This window comes from Thalassophryne amazonica, chromosome 19, assembly GCF_902500255.1.
Source record: "Thalassophryne amazonica chromosome 19, fThaAma1.1, whole genome shotgun sequence".
Taxonomy (NCBI): Eukaryota; Metazoa; Chordata; class Actinopteri; order Batrachoidiformes; family Batrachoididae; genus Thalassophryne; species Thalassophryne amazonica.
This window is the reverse complement of record NC_047121.1, coordinates 2,965,920-2,980,613: the sequence shown is the minus strand read 5'-3', so window position 1 is coordinate 2,980,613 and position 14,694 is coordinate 2,965,920. Positions and strand designations below refer to the sequence as shown.

General features: G+C 43.8%; 1 protein-coding gene across 2 annotated transcripts in view; it reads right to left on the bottom strand.

Annotated features, from left to right (window-relative positions):
* Window positions 1-1,315: 1,315 nt before the first annotated feature.
* gabrg1 (gamma-aminobutyric acid type A receptor subunit gamma1) overlaps window positions 1,316-14,694 on the bottom strand; it is a 34,836-nt gene continuing 21,457 nt past the window's right edge. For both annotated transcript variants that reach the window (XM_034159492.1, XM_034159490.1), the window contains exons 6-9: window positions 6,535-6,672; window positions 6,293-6,445; window positions 4,298-4,500; window positions 1,316-1,949 (exon numbers count right to left, since the gene is read on the bottom strand). In XM_034159492.1, the coding sequence (XP_034015383.1) occupies window positions 1,674-1,949; window positions 4,298-4,500; window positions 6,293-6,445; window positions 6,535-6,672 (770 nt within the window). In that variant the 3' untranslated portion in view covers window positions 1,316-1,673. The remainder of the gene's footprint in view (window positions 1,950-4,297; window positions 4,501-6,292; window positions 6,446-6,534; window positions 6,673-14,694) is intronic.

The window sequence follows — 14,694 nt, the reverse complement described above, 5'->3', positions numbered from 1 at the left end:
TCAGGATCAATCAATCAATTTTTTTATATAGCGCCAAATCACAACAAACAGTTGCCCCAAGGCGCTTTATATTGTAAGGCAAGGCCATACAATAATTATGTAAAACCCCAACGGTCAAAACGACCCCCTGTGAGCAAGCACTTGGCTACAGTGGGAAGGAAAAACTCCCTTTTAACAGGAAGAAACCTCCAGCAGAACCAGGCTCAGGGAGGGGCAGTCTTCTGCTGGATCAAAGGTTAGGGTCAGGAGTACAGGTTAGGGTTAACCCTCTGGGGCCAACACCATCGTATATGATGGCTGAGACCAATTTACTAAATTATAAATAACTTTTTAATGATATGAGATAGAAACTTACTTTTTTTTGCTGAAAAGTTAACTCCGCAGACTTTTGAGCCAGCCATCAGCCATCTTTGTACTCCTCATAGAAGCTGTGTGATGACGTGTGCAATGTGAGTGTCCAATCGGAATTGGTTCACTGTCACATGGTTTTCCAAAATCCAATCATAGGGCAGATTTACCTCACATGAAAAGCCAAAGATCATTGTCAGGAGTGATATGTTACTAGTTGGCCCATTTAAATAGCCCCTGGGTGCTCCAATGAGTACATACTCCAAAGCGCTCCAAATGCGCCATTACGCACAGCGATCACTGGAAGCAGACGGAGAGCCTCTGATGACAATCTCACATGCTCAAACAAAGAGTGTGTAACTATCAGGATTGCTCCACTGGTTTGCATGTGAATGTTACTGGATAACTCTGTTGCTTTTACCATGAAGACAAAAAAAACGCATCGACCATTTTGTATATATTGTTCAAACAATAAACACAAATGCACATTTTGAACCTTTTTGTTGTACAGTCTTTCACACAAGACCTCAAATTACCTTTATAAATTGTCAAAACAGTTGTTTATTATAGTTTGCTGTGTGTTTTGAATAAATGTATGAGGAAAATTATTTTCCGCTTTACTTTTTACTTCCTTATTTTTGATTGTAAACCTTTATAAAACTTTATAAAACTTATAAAACACAACAAAAAACACATTCTGAAAGCACAGGTTGTCCTGAAAAAAAAAAAAAAAAAAGAGACATAAAACTTGATTGTGGGATGCAGAGAGAGCTGTTACCAGCAATAATAAAACATTTATGCCAGGCAAGTGAACTGTCCAAAACATGCCCTTGGACCCCAGAGTGTTAAGGTTAGGATCAAAGATAAGGGATAGTGTCAAAAGTCAGGGTCAGGATCAAAGGTTAGGGATAAAATTAATGGTCTGGATTAGGGTGTGTGGAGCATAAACACTGATGACACGTTGCGATGGAGACACTTCATTTATTCACCTTCAATGTTCTCAGAAACACAGTCAGTTACAATGTGATTGGTTAAACCCAAGCAGGAAGTGAGGTCAGACTAAAAACAAAACAGCAGCATTCTGTTTGTGGCTTTTAGAAACACACACAGCACATTTCATGATGGTTTTAAACGCATCAGAATATTCTGCCAAAAACAAACAAAAACAAAAAGGCAAAAGGCACGACCGTTTCTACGTGACACTTGTATGTTTTGATTTCTTCATTTTTTCCTATGGAGCTAAATAAATTCTGACTTCCTGTAGTAAAGCTGTGCCTGAAGCTTGCTGATGCAAATGTCCAACTTTGCTGTTTGAGGTTCTGGTTTTATAGATACAGATATCCGATCCAGTAAACCAGATTGAAAAGGCCAAATGCAGTGGGAAAGAATATTCGTGAATAAGAATCAATCTTAGAAACTCGCACGTGCATCTTGTTTTCTCGCCAGGCGCCTGAGCGGCAGTCGTCAAAGCAGCAGAAGAAGCTGGCGCAGTCTTTACCGTCCAGACAGTCGTATGCGTCATCGTCCTCGTGGTACGGCACGATGCTGTTCATCTGTAGCAGAGACATGGCGGGACGAAAGCTCGGCACGCCGGAGACTTTCTGCAGAACACGGAAACACGCCTCACGTTACGTCTGCGTCACAGTTAAACCCCGCCCACCAGACACCTGACAGTAAATTACACACATACATACACACGCGCACACACAATAATGAAAATGAATGAACAGGTTAAAATCAAAGAAGAAGCAATGCGTTGAGATCTAAACAGTTTTAAACTGCAGCGCCAGCTGCTCTGTGGCACAGAGCAGCTGGCGCCCACAGTGCTGAGTTTTGGTGGTGGTGGTGGTGGGGGGGGCAGACAGAAAAGCGGCTGAGGAAGGTTAGTTTTCTGACAACCACATTGGGTGCCACTTCCTGTCAACCACGAACATGACATGGAGATGACAGTGGGTACGTTTTCACCAGAATGGAGTCTCGGTCTGATGTAGTGGGTCTAGACGGTCTGGCCAGAATCTGAAAACGTGGAACCATCCTGCTCTGTGACAGTGTGGAAGGAGTGTTTCAGCATCTATGACATGAAGAGAGGTCTGAAAGCAAAACTGGGTCCATCCCCGTACACGGAGCTGATGTTTCCTCGCTCCTCCTCAGCTGCTCTTCTGTCCATCCCCTCTGAATAGTGTTAGTAGGGTTAGTAAAAAAAAAAAAACCCTGTGAGACTGGGCCGGGTGTTCCACGTGTTGTGTTTTTAGAAATGACCGTAACTGGTGGTTCTTGGAGCCTTTCTGTCAGTTTGAACCAGTCTTGCTGTTCTCTAACCATGGTTCATCTGTAGACCAACAATATCAATTAATGAAGCACCTTGTCCTTGAACAGGTGGAGGGTTCTTGTCATGAAGATGATACAGAGCAGAGGGGCAATAACGCAGACCTGCTTTACTATAATGACTGAACACTGAAGGCTTCAGTTTTGGTGCCACTGACCAGAACTCTGAGAGACATGTCATCGTGGAGAAGCCTCAGAATCTTGATGAATTCTCCAGAGAGCCCATTTTGCTCAAGATATTCCACAGAATGACATGCTGCCAAATGCCTTTGGTCAAGGCTTGTTAGCCGTCTCCTGTTGCACCTTCATGGCTACCTTAGCAGACTCGGGGCACACAAGGTCTCCAGTGTACGAGGAGCCACTGAGAAGTCTTGAGCCTGACCCAGGAAAAGTAGGGTCTGCTTCTCCATCTTTTACGTTCTGAGAAACCAACATTTTTCAACATTGAACCTAGTGAGTCAAAACTTCACACATTCTCCAGAAATGTTGGTTTCTCATAATACAAAAGATTGAGAACCACACCCTACTTTTCCTGGGTCAGACTCACAACTTCTCAATCACCCCTCTTACAGTCTGTAAAGTATTCACAGCACTTCACTTTTCTCACATTTTTTAAACGTTACAGCCTTATTCCAAAATGGATTAAATTTATTTTTTTCCTCAAAATTCTACACATAGTACCCCATAATGACAATGTAAAAAAGTTTTTTTTTTTTTTTTTTTAGATTTTTGCAAATTTATATATATATATATATATATATATATATATATATAAAAGAAAAAAAGAAATCACATGTCCAAAGTATTCACAGTCTTTGCCATCAAACTGAAAATTGAGTTGACCTTAGACTGGGGTGATGGTTCATCTTTCAGCAGCACAGTGACCCTAAGCACACAGCCAAGATATCAAAGGAGTGAATGTCCTTGAGTGGCTCAGCCAGAGCCCAGACCTGAATCCGACTGAATGTCTGAGGAGAGATCTGAAAATGTCTGTGCACTGACGCTCCCCATCCAACCTGACGGAGCCTGAGAGGTGCTGCAAAGAGGAATGGACCAAACTGCCCAAAGACAGGTGCACCAAGTGGCGTCATATTCAAGAAGACTTGAGGCTGGAATTGCTGCCAAAGGTGCATCAACAAAATATTGAGCAAAGGCTGCGAATACTTATGGACATGTGATTTCTTAGATTTTTATTTTTAATACGTTTGCAAAAAAAAAAAAAAACTTTTTTCATGTTGTCATTATGGGGTGTTGCGTGTATAATTTTGAGGGAAAAATGAGTTTACTCCATTTAGGAATAAGGCTATAACATAATAAAATGTGGATAAAGCGAAGCACTGTGAATACTTCCTGGGTGCACCGTATGTCCACTGGAGATGATGCTTACTCCACTAAGACTGGTTTGCATCAGAGGTCTTCTTTTAATTTAAAAAAAATAACCCTGAGGTAGTTTCTCCTGACCGCTGTCACCAGTGTGCTTGCTCGTGGGCTCAGGAAGGTTTAACTGTTCCTTGTGTGTAGTGCCTTGGGGTGACGTATGTTGTGATGTAGTGCTGCATAAACAAACTGAACTGAGTTAGGCATCGATCACGAGAGGACACGCCTCCCACAGCGGGTTCAATACCTGAGCGTTGTTGTTGGCTTTGGTGTTCTTGGTCTGTCTGTTACTGGTGAAGTAGTGCAGGGTTCCATATTCCATGAGGGCAGCAAATGTGAAGATGAAGCAGACAGAGACAAACAGGTCCATGGCAGTGACATAGGAGACTTTGGGCAGGGACTTCCTGGAGATGGTGCTGAGTGTTGTCATGGTGAGCACTGTGGTAATACCTGCAAGTGATGGACGTTTTATTGTTAGGTGTTGTTGGACCTTGGAAGTTGGAAGTGACACATTCTGAAATAAATGGGAGAGTTTTCTTTAAAACTATGAGACATTTGGATAAAATGTGATGTGCTTGGTGATGAACTTATTTCATTTTTTCAGTGGAGGTCACCACAGCAAGTTTGATATTAATCTACATGTTGATTTGGCACCATTGTTATTCTCGATTCCCCCCTGACACAAATCCACACAGCATGGAGAACAGACACAGGTGGTCTTCAACTGACCTTCTGGTTTTACCCACCACACTGTCCTGCAACTGCACTTAACAATACATCCAAATCAATGATCCCCAAAGTGTGGGCCATGACCCTGTGGTGGGTCATGAAGGAACTGCATGTGGGCTATGCAATGTTGCCACAGTAACTGCTGAATGTAACTAATAAAGTAACTACAAATCTAACTTGGTTACTCTGTTGTGTGTTGGCCGCCAGAAGAGGAGGTACTGCTGGCCCACCACCAGTGGGCGCCCTGCCTGAAGTGCGGGCTTCAGGCACGAGAGGGCGCTGCCGCCACGGACACAGCCGGGGGTGACAGCTGTCACTCATTATCTCTTGACAGCTGTCACCCATCTACTCAACATCATCTCACTCCATAAAGACCAGACGTCATCTCCACCTCGTTGCCGAGATATCGTACTTCATTGGAGGTAATAGACTCAGCCGTTTGTATTTTGCAACCTATCTGTATATTGTGAGTGTTTTCAGGAGTACCGGTCCCTCTTTCTGTGGAGGCTGAGTGAGTGCAGGATGGCACTCTTTTCCCCTGAGGAATCACTGCCGTACTCTGCAACATATTGAGTGAGAGGTGGAGGTGGCATTCCCACCGTTGTTGTTACGGGGTGTACACACACCCACACTTGACTGTCTTTGTTCTTCGCCAGCAGTACCAGATCCGACAGTCGGGGACGGTGATCACCTGGGAATTCGGGACTTGGCGGCTCCAGTATTCACCAGGTTCGGTGGCGGCGGAAATCGTGTGGTTCCGGCTCTTCTCAGGACAGACGGCTTCTATCCTCGAGCCTGCCCACACGTCACCTTTGTGGATTGACTGTAATCATATTCTGAGATTGTCTGTATGTTCGTTGTGCACCTTCACAACATTAAATTGTTAATTTTTGGCTCATCTATTGACCGTTCATTTGCGCCCCCTGTTGTGGGTCCGTGTCACTACACTTTCACAACATACTCTTAAGATTCAGTACTCAGAAAAGTAACTATTTGTTACTTTGCTGATTACTCAGTCTTAAGAGTAACCAAGTTAGATTACTAATTACCTTATTAGTTAAAAGTTGTCGACAGCTCCTAATGAAGTAACCATATCAAGTAACTAAAAAATTAACTAATAAATAAAGTAAACTAAACTAAAAACTTTTCCAATAACTGGAGCAACACTGGGACCATGAGAGGTCATTAAAAATCAGTGAATTAAAATGTCAGAATTTTAGAATAAAGTTTAAAATGACCTACCATCACAGGAGATAAAGTCAGAAGTGAAGCGCAGTTGGTACTGATTAGAACTTGGTTGAGGAGACTCGTGATCCTCCATGAAGAACTGGACTTACTGTATGTCAGGAAGGTCATCCAGTGGAAAACTGGTACCTGTACTGGATCGTGTGTGTGTGTGTGTGTGTGTGTGTAACCTACACTGTGGACTGTAAACTTTGGATTTCCTCAGTAATAAAACACTGATGAAGTTATGATTTATTTGTCTGGACTATGTAGCAAATGAGAGCAGAACCTAGAGATGTGCGGGCAGGGACGGCGTCCTTATTGATCCAGAAGGACACCCAGGACAAGACCACAATCATGCTGCATGGAATGTAAGTCTGGATGGTGAAGTAGCCCATTCTCCGACTCAGGTCGAAGAAGATGGTCATGATAACATAGTCCCCTGGAAGGATTCCAAGCAGACGATACAGAATCCTCCATTAGACTTGAGGGAATGTAGCAAAAACAAGCCGCGTGTGAATCGGGACTCACCTGACTGTGTGTGCACCATGTCAGAGGTGTTCCTCAGACCCACAAAGGCAAACTGATAGAGTCTCCAATAGCGCTGGTCTGCTACCTCCACTGCACGCCGCTGCCACCGGTACATGATTTCATTCTTGGGGTAACCATCTACACAACAGCACGTGAAGTGAGTTAGAGTCCTGACGGGTGCCTTCAGCCTCAGGAGGCAAAGAACAGAACGTTTTCATGATGGTCATGAGCAGCCGGTCCCAGAAAATTCCTTCAAATGAGCATTCAGACACTGTTCAGGCCAATCTGATCAGGAATACTTCTCAGCCTGTGGATACTCCATCAAAGAATGAAGTCCTTTTGACTGGGAAGGATCATTAAATATGGTAAAATGGTTTGTCTTTCTAATCAGCTGGATGTTTGTCGAGAGAACAGTTGTTCTGTTGTCTGTGTTGGACTTAGTGGAGAACCTTCAAAAAACAAATATGTCTGTAGAAATGAGACATTTAAAATTTACAAAAACAAACAGACAACAAATGACATCGTCCTCTGTCTCTCCTCACGACAATGAGCAGATCAATGAGCAGTCAAACCAACGACTTCCTGGACCATGGAAAAGTGATGACCTGTGGCGATCTAAAGGCAAGAACAGGACCTCAACTTGACTACAACTCAGATGCAACAACCCACAAACCCCTCTACCCACAACTAGGGATGCACTGATCTACAATTTTTCACTTCTGATCCGATCCCGATACCCGAATTTGGATAGCTGCCGATAGATATTTTTCCGATCCAGTACCAGAGCTCTGTTTGCTTTAGACTCTGATTGTAGCACCAGATAGTGCTGTACCTGGAATTAAGCAGCATCTCTGTAGCCTAAGCTGTACGGTCAAAAGCAGCCTGCGTAACCTGGGTGTCATTTTGGATGGAGGGATGTCTCTGGAGCAGCACACAAATTACCTGGTTAAGAACTGTTTTTTCCAAATTCGGAACATCTCTAAGCTCCGTAAGATGGTGACTTTAAAAGAGCTTGAGATGATTGTTCATGCGTTCGTCTCATCGCTTTTGGATTATTGTAACAGTCTCTTCACCTGTCTGAATAAGAAGGAGTTGGCCCGCCTGCAGGTTGTGCAAAATTCTGCTGCGCGCCTGCTTACCCGCACCCGCAGGAGGGACCATATTACTCCTATTCTTAATACTTTGCATTGGCTGCCTGTCTCCTACAGGATTCATTACAAAATCCTGGTATTGACTTTTAGAGCTCTGCATGGACAGGCACCGGAGTACATCAGGGACCTGATCCAGCCTTATGCTTCCTCCAGGAGCCTCAGGTCGTCCAATCAGAACCTGTTGATGGTTCCTCGGACCCGTTTTAAAACTCGAGGGGACAGATCTTTTAAAGTGGTGGCGCCTAGCCTCTGGAATAAGCTTCCCTGTGCCCTTCGTTCTCTGGATTGTATAGATACTTTTAGAAGGCAACTAAAGACGCATTTCTTTAAGTTAGCTTTTTAGCCTAATATTGTATTTCATTGTTTTCGTATGTTATTTTTAGATTATTTTGGTATGCCATGTGCAGCGCTTTGTGACCCTGGTCTGTGAAAGGCGCTTTATTTACTTACTTTAATATTATTATTATCATTGTTGTTGATTTTATATGAGGATTTTCTTAAAAAAGAGACCTGAAAGTTCAGCTACAATTTGCCAGAAGGTGAATCTAAGATGAAAGACTACATTTGATGTTTTGGTGAAAGAATTAAGTACTTTTATTTTTTTAATAGACTTTTATAGCCTTATTTTTATAGACTTAAAGAGAAAAGACAGCACTCTGTCTGTTTCTCCTTCTCAATTTTCAATTAAGCGTAAAAATTAAGTTCTTTCTCTCTTTCTGTCTCTTGTTTACGCTCTCTGTCTGTCTGTCTCTCCCTGCCTGTCTCTCAATCTCTGTCTCTCTCCTCTTTCCCTCTCTCTCTCTGCCTGTCTCTCTATCTCTGTCTCTCTCCTCTTTCCCTCTCTCTCTCTGCCTGTCTCTCTATCTCTCTTTCTTTCTCTCTCTTTCTGTCTCTCTCTCTCGTTTGCTTTCTCGCTCTCCCTCTCTCTCTCTCTCGCTGTTTTCATGCTGAGCAAACTTCGAACTTTTTGGAAACATGAAGCCTTTCAACTGTAAAATAACCCATAAATTAATAGATGTATCATCAGCGGCACTCACGCGAGTAAATGTGGATTAATACTTAAGGATTTTAAATGAGATTTTTCCCATTCATCTCTGTTCGGCTGTCCTCCTCAGCTGTGCTCCGAGTTGCGGCTTCACATCCTCGGGATGTTACAGTTACGTTACGTTCAGTTTTCATGAAATCCATGCTTGGCGGCATAGAGCATTTGAACCCGAGAGCCGGGTGGAAATTTGCCATTACCTGTGGCTTAAAACCCTCGACTGTCTGTAGAACAAACAGCTTGTCTTCAGCTCAGAAACGTCCCCCCTCCCCCTCCTCTCCTCCCGCTCAGCAGTAAACAGAGCAGAGAGCAGGTAGCACGAGAGAGGTTTCACAGACGTGGTTTCTCTCCAGTATTGGAAAATCCCACAGGTTGGATTGGGAAATTCCAATGTGCAAATTATGTCGGTATTGGAACCCGATACGATCTGGGATCGGCTCGGCCCCAACCCTATCCGCAATACCTCTGACAAATCAGAAAAGAAAAAGGAAAATTATTCCCGGAGCTGTCTGTACCTGGTAAATGTCCAGATGTGAGGGGACGCTCCTGGCAGGTATATCTGCTGCTCATCCCTTAGCTACTCAACAGCTGGCTGCATAATTAGGATTTGTACCCATTGATTTTCATGACCAATCCACTGACACCGCTGTCAGATCAAAGTCACATTAATGTGTATCTTAAAATGACAGAAAATACAAGCACGCATATGATGCCCAGTAAGCCGTACAACATGAGAGAGACCTACAGATGGGCCCAAAACAGCAAAGAGGATTAACTCAAAGCCATTTTACAACCTAAAGTCAGTTTAATAATAGAAAACTTTGGAAGTAAAATTTACCATGATACAGAGGGCATAAACTCACTTATCCTCAACCGCTTACTCCAATTACAGGTGTATAAACTATATATTTCATTACACGGCAGACCTTTCAAACCTTAAGGCTGCTAGAAAGACTCATAAGATAAATGAGAAAATCTAAAATAGTTTGATCTAGAGGGCAAAATTATGAGAATAATCTTTCTAAAACTACAGCCAAACCAAAACCAGGCAACTCACTGACTCTTCACTCAATCACTTTCAACCACTTATCTGGGATCGGGTTGCGGGGGCAACAGCTCCATCGGGGGACCCCAGACTTCCCTTTCCCAGGCCACACTGACCATCTCTGACTGGGGGATCCCGAGGAATTCCCAGGACAGTGTGGAGATATAATCTCTCCACCTAGTCTTGGGTCTTCCCCGGGGTCTCCTCCCAGATGGAGGTGCCTGGAACACCTCCCAAGGGAGGCGCCCAGGGGGCATCCTTACCAGATGCCTGAACCACCTCAGCTGGCTCCTTTCAATGTGAAGGAGCAGCAGCTCTACCCCGAGCTCCCCACGGATGACTGAACGTCTCACCCTACCTCTAAGGGAGACACCAGCCGCCCTCCTGAGGAAGCCCATTTCAGCTGCTTGTACCTGCAATCTAGTTCTTTCATTCATGACCCAACCCTCATGACCATAAGTGAGAGTACGAACGAAGACTGACCAGTAGATCGAGAGCTTCACCTTTTGGCTCAGCTCCCTTTGTGTCAACAGTACAGTAGAATTAATGCAACATCGCCCCTGCTGCGCTGATTCTCCAGCCAATCTCATGCTCCATTGTCCCCTCACTCGTGAACAAGACTCTCAGGTACTTGAACTCCTTCATTTGGGGCAAGACCTCTTCTTTGTCTTTCGGCTGTTCCTGTTAGGGGTTACCACAGCAGATCAATCGTTTCCATCTCACCCTGTCTTCTGTATCTTCCTGTCACACCAACCACCTGCATGTCCTCCCTCAGCACATCCATAAACCTCCTCTTTGGCCTCCCTCTTCTCCTCCTGCCTGGTGGCTCCATCCTCAGCATCCTTCTCCCTATATACCCTGGGTCCCTCCTCTGCACATGTCCAAACCATCTCAATCTCACCTCTCTGACTTTGTCTCCAAACCGTCCCACCTGAGCTGTCCCTCTGATATGTTAATTCCTAATCTTGTCCATTCTTGTCACTCCCAAAGAGAATCTCAACATCTTCAGCTCTGCCACCTCCAGCTCTGCCTCCTGTCTTTTTGTTAGTGCCCCGTCTCTTAGCCGTACAACATAGCTGGTCTCACTACTGTTTTGTAAACTTTCTCCTTCACTCTTGCTGATATTCTTCGGTCACAGATCACTCCTGCCACCTTTCTCCACCCAGTCCACCCTGCCTGCACTCTCTTCTTCACCTCTCTACCACACTCTCCATTACTTTGAACAGTTGACCCCAAATATTTAAACTCATCTACTTTCACCACTTCTACTCCTTGTAACTGCACTATTCCACTGGGCTCCCTCCCATTCACACACATGTACTCAGTCTTGCTTCTACTGACTTTCATTCCCCTTCTCTCCAAAGCATATCTCCACCTCTCCAGACTAGACTCAACTTGCTCTCTACTCTCACTACAGATCACAATGTCATCTGCAAACATCATAGTCCATGGGGACTCCTGTCTGATCTCATCCGTCAACCTGTCCATCACCACTGTGAACAAGAAAGGACTCAGAGCTGATCCTTGGTGTAATCCCACCTCCACCTTGAATGAGTCTGTCATTCCAACTGCGCATCTGCACTACCCTAACATACTTCTCTGCCACTCCAGACCTCCTCATAAAATATCACAGCTCTTCTCTTGGCACCCTATCATAAGCTTTTTCTAAGTCCACAAACACACAATGTAACTCTTTCTGTCCTTCTCTGTACTTTTCCAAAAGTATTCTCAGAGCAAACATTGCATCTGTAGTGCTCTTTCTTGGCATGAAACCATATTGCTGCTCACAGATCTTCACGTTTTCTAAGCCTAGCTTCTACTACTCTTTCCCATAACTTCGTGCTGTGGCTGATCAACTTTATGCCTCTGTAGTTACTGCAGCTCTGCACATCACTGTTGTTCTTGAAAATAGGAACCAGCACACTTCGTCTCCACTGCTCAGGCATCCTCTCACTTTCCAAAATGTTATTAAACAATCTGGTTAGAAACTCCACTGCCATCTCTCCTAGACATTTCCATGCCTCCACTGGAATGTCACCTGGACCAACTGCCTTTCCACTCTTCATCCTCATCATAGCAGCCCTCACTTCTTCCTTACTAATCTCTTGTACTTCCTGAGTTACTCTCACCACATCATCCAGCCTTTTCTCTCGCTCATTTTTTTCATTCATCAGCTCTTCAATATATTCCCTCCACCTTCTCAGCACACACTCCTCACCTGTCAGCACATTACCATGTGCATCTTTTACCACCCTAACCTGCTGCACATCCTTTCCAGCTCTGTCCCTTTGTCTGGCCAATCGGTACAAGTCCTTTTATCCTTACTTACTATTCAACTTCTTGTACAGCTCGCAATATGCCTTTTCCTTCGCGTTTGCCACTTCTCTTTTCACCTTACGCCGCATCTCCTTGTACTCTTGTCTACTTTCTTTATCTCTCCGACTATCCCAAAACTTTTTTGCCAACCTCTTTCTCCTTATGTTTCTTTTTATTCACCTCTTTTTGCTCTGTATGCACCACTCTGCTTTTAATCATTGGTGATTGATCTCTGCTCTCTTCCACAGCATGTCTTTTTCCTGATTCTCTCCCCTCAGCCCAACCAGTCCCAGCAGAAGACTGCCCCTCCCTGAGCCTGGTTCTGCTGGAGGTTTCTTCCTGTTAAAAGGGAGTTTTTCCTTCCCACTGTCGCCGAGTGCTTGCTCATAGGGGGTCGTTTTGACCGTTGGGGTTTTTCTGTAATTATTGTATGGCTTTTGCCTTACAATATAAAGCGTCTTGGGGCAACTGTTTGTTGTGATTTGGTGCTATATAAATAAAATTGATTTGATTTGATTTATGCTTTCCTGGACCTCTTCATTCCACCACCAAGTCTCCTTGTCTTCCTTCCACTGTCCAGATGTCATACACAGTACTGTCCTAGCTGTCTCCCTCACCACATCTGCAGTACTTTTCCAGTTGTCCAAAATTGCTTCCCCTCCAACCAGTGCTTCTCTCACCTGCTAGCTAAATTTCACACAACAGTGTTCCACCATCTGATCCTTTGTTGAGCTCTCACTCTCTTCTTCTTCTTTACCTCTAAAGTCATCCTACAAACAACCATCCTATGCTGTCTAGTGACACTCTCTCCTGCCACCACCTTACAGTCTCTGATTTCTTTTAGCTTGCATCTCCTATAAAGAATGTAGTCCACCTGTATGCACCTTCCTCCACCCTTATATGTTACCCTGTGCTCCTCCCTTTTCTTAAAGTACATGTTCACCACAGCCATTTCCATCCTTTTTGCAAAATCAACTACCATCTGTCCTTCCCCCATTCCTATCCTTGATACCATATCTACCCATTACTTCCTCATCACCCCTGTTCCCTTCACCAACATGCCCATTGAAGTCTGCTCCTATCACCACTCTTTCATGCTTGGGCACACTTTCCACCACCTCATCTAACACACTCCAGAAATCTTCTTTCTCCTTCATCTCACAACCTACCTGTGGGGCATATGCACTGATGATATTCATCATCACCCCTTCAATTTCCAACTTCACACTCATCACCCTGTCAGACACTCGCTTATCATCACCACCATCATTATCATCATCACCACCACCACCACCATTATCTTCATCACCATCACATCATCATCACCATCACATCATCACCACCATCATTATCATTATCACCATCACATCATCCCCACCATCATTATCACCATCACCATCACATCATCCCCACCATCATTATCACCATCACCATCACATCATCCCCACCATCATTATCGCCATCACCATCACATCACCATCATTACCGCCATCACATCACCACCACCATCATTATCTTCAACACCATCATCACCATCACCACCATCATTATCATCACCACTACCACCATCATTATCTTCGTCACCATCATTTTCATCACCATCACATCAACACCACCATCTTTATCATCATCATCACCATCACATCAACACCACCATCTTTATCATCATCATCACCATCACATCAACACCACCATCTTTATCATCATCATCACCATCACATCATCACCACCATCACATCATCGCCATCATCGTTAGCATTATCACCACCATCATTATCATCATCACCACCATCATTATCTTCATCACCATGCCATCATCACCACCATCATTATCTTCATCACCATGACATCATCACCACCATCATTATCTTCATCACCACGACATAATCACCATCATCATTAGCATTATCACATCATTATCATCACCATCACATCATCACTATCACCATCACCACCGCCATCATTATCTTCATCACCATCACATCACCATCACCACCACCATCATCTTCATCCCCATCATCATTATCATCATCGCCACCAACATCATTATCTTCATCACCATCACTACCATCATTATCTTCATCACCATCACATCATCACCACCATCATTATCATCACCACCACAACCATCATCTTCATCACCATCATTTTCATCACCATCACATCATCACCAGTCACCACCATCATTATCTTCATCACCATCACATAATCACCACCATCATTATCTTCACCATCATCATTATCACCATCATTATCTTCATCACATCTTCCATTCCAGCTTATTAATTAATCAAAAACCTAGACAGAGCTTTAATTCATTTGAAAGCTTGTCTCTTAGTCTTGTCCATCCAAATTGGAAGTCCCAAAAACCAGTTTTATTTGTTATTATCTATCGTCCACCTGGTCGTTACTGTGAGTTTCTCTGTGAATTTTCAGACCTTTTGTCTGACTTAGTGCTTAGCTCAGATAAGATAATTATAGTGGGCGATTTTAACATCCACACAGATGCTGAGAATGACAGCCTCAACACTGCATTTAATCTATTATTAGACTCTATCGGCTTTGCTCAAAAAGTAAATGAGTCCACCCACCACTTTAATCATATC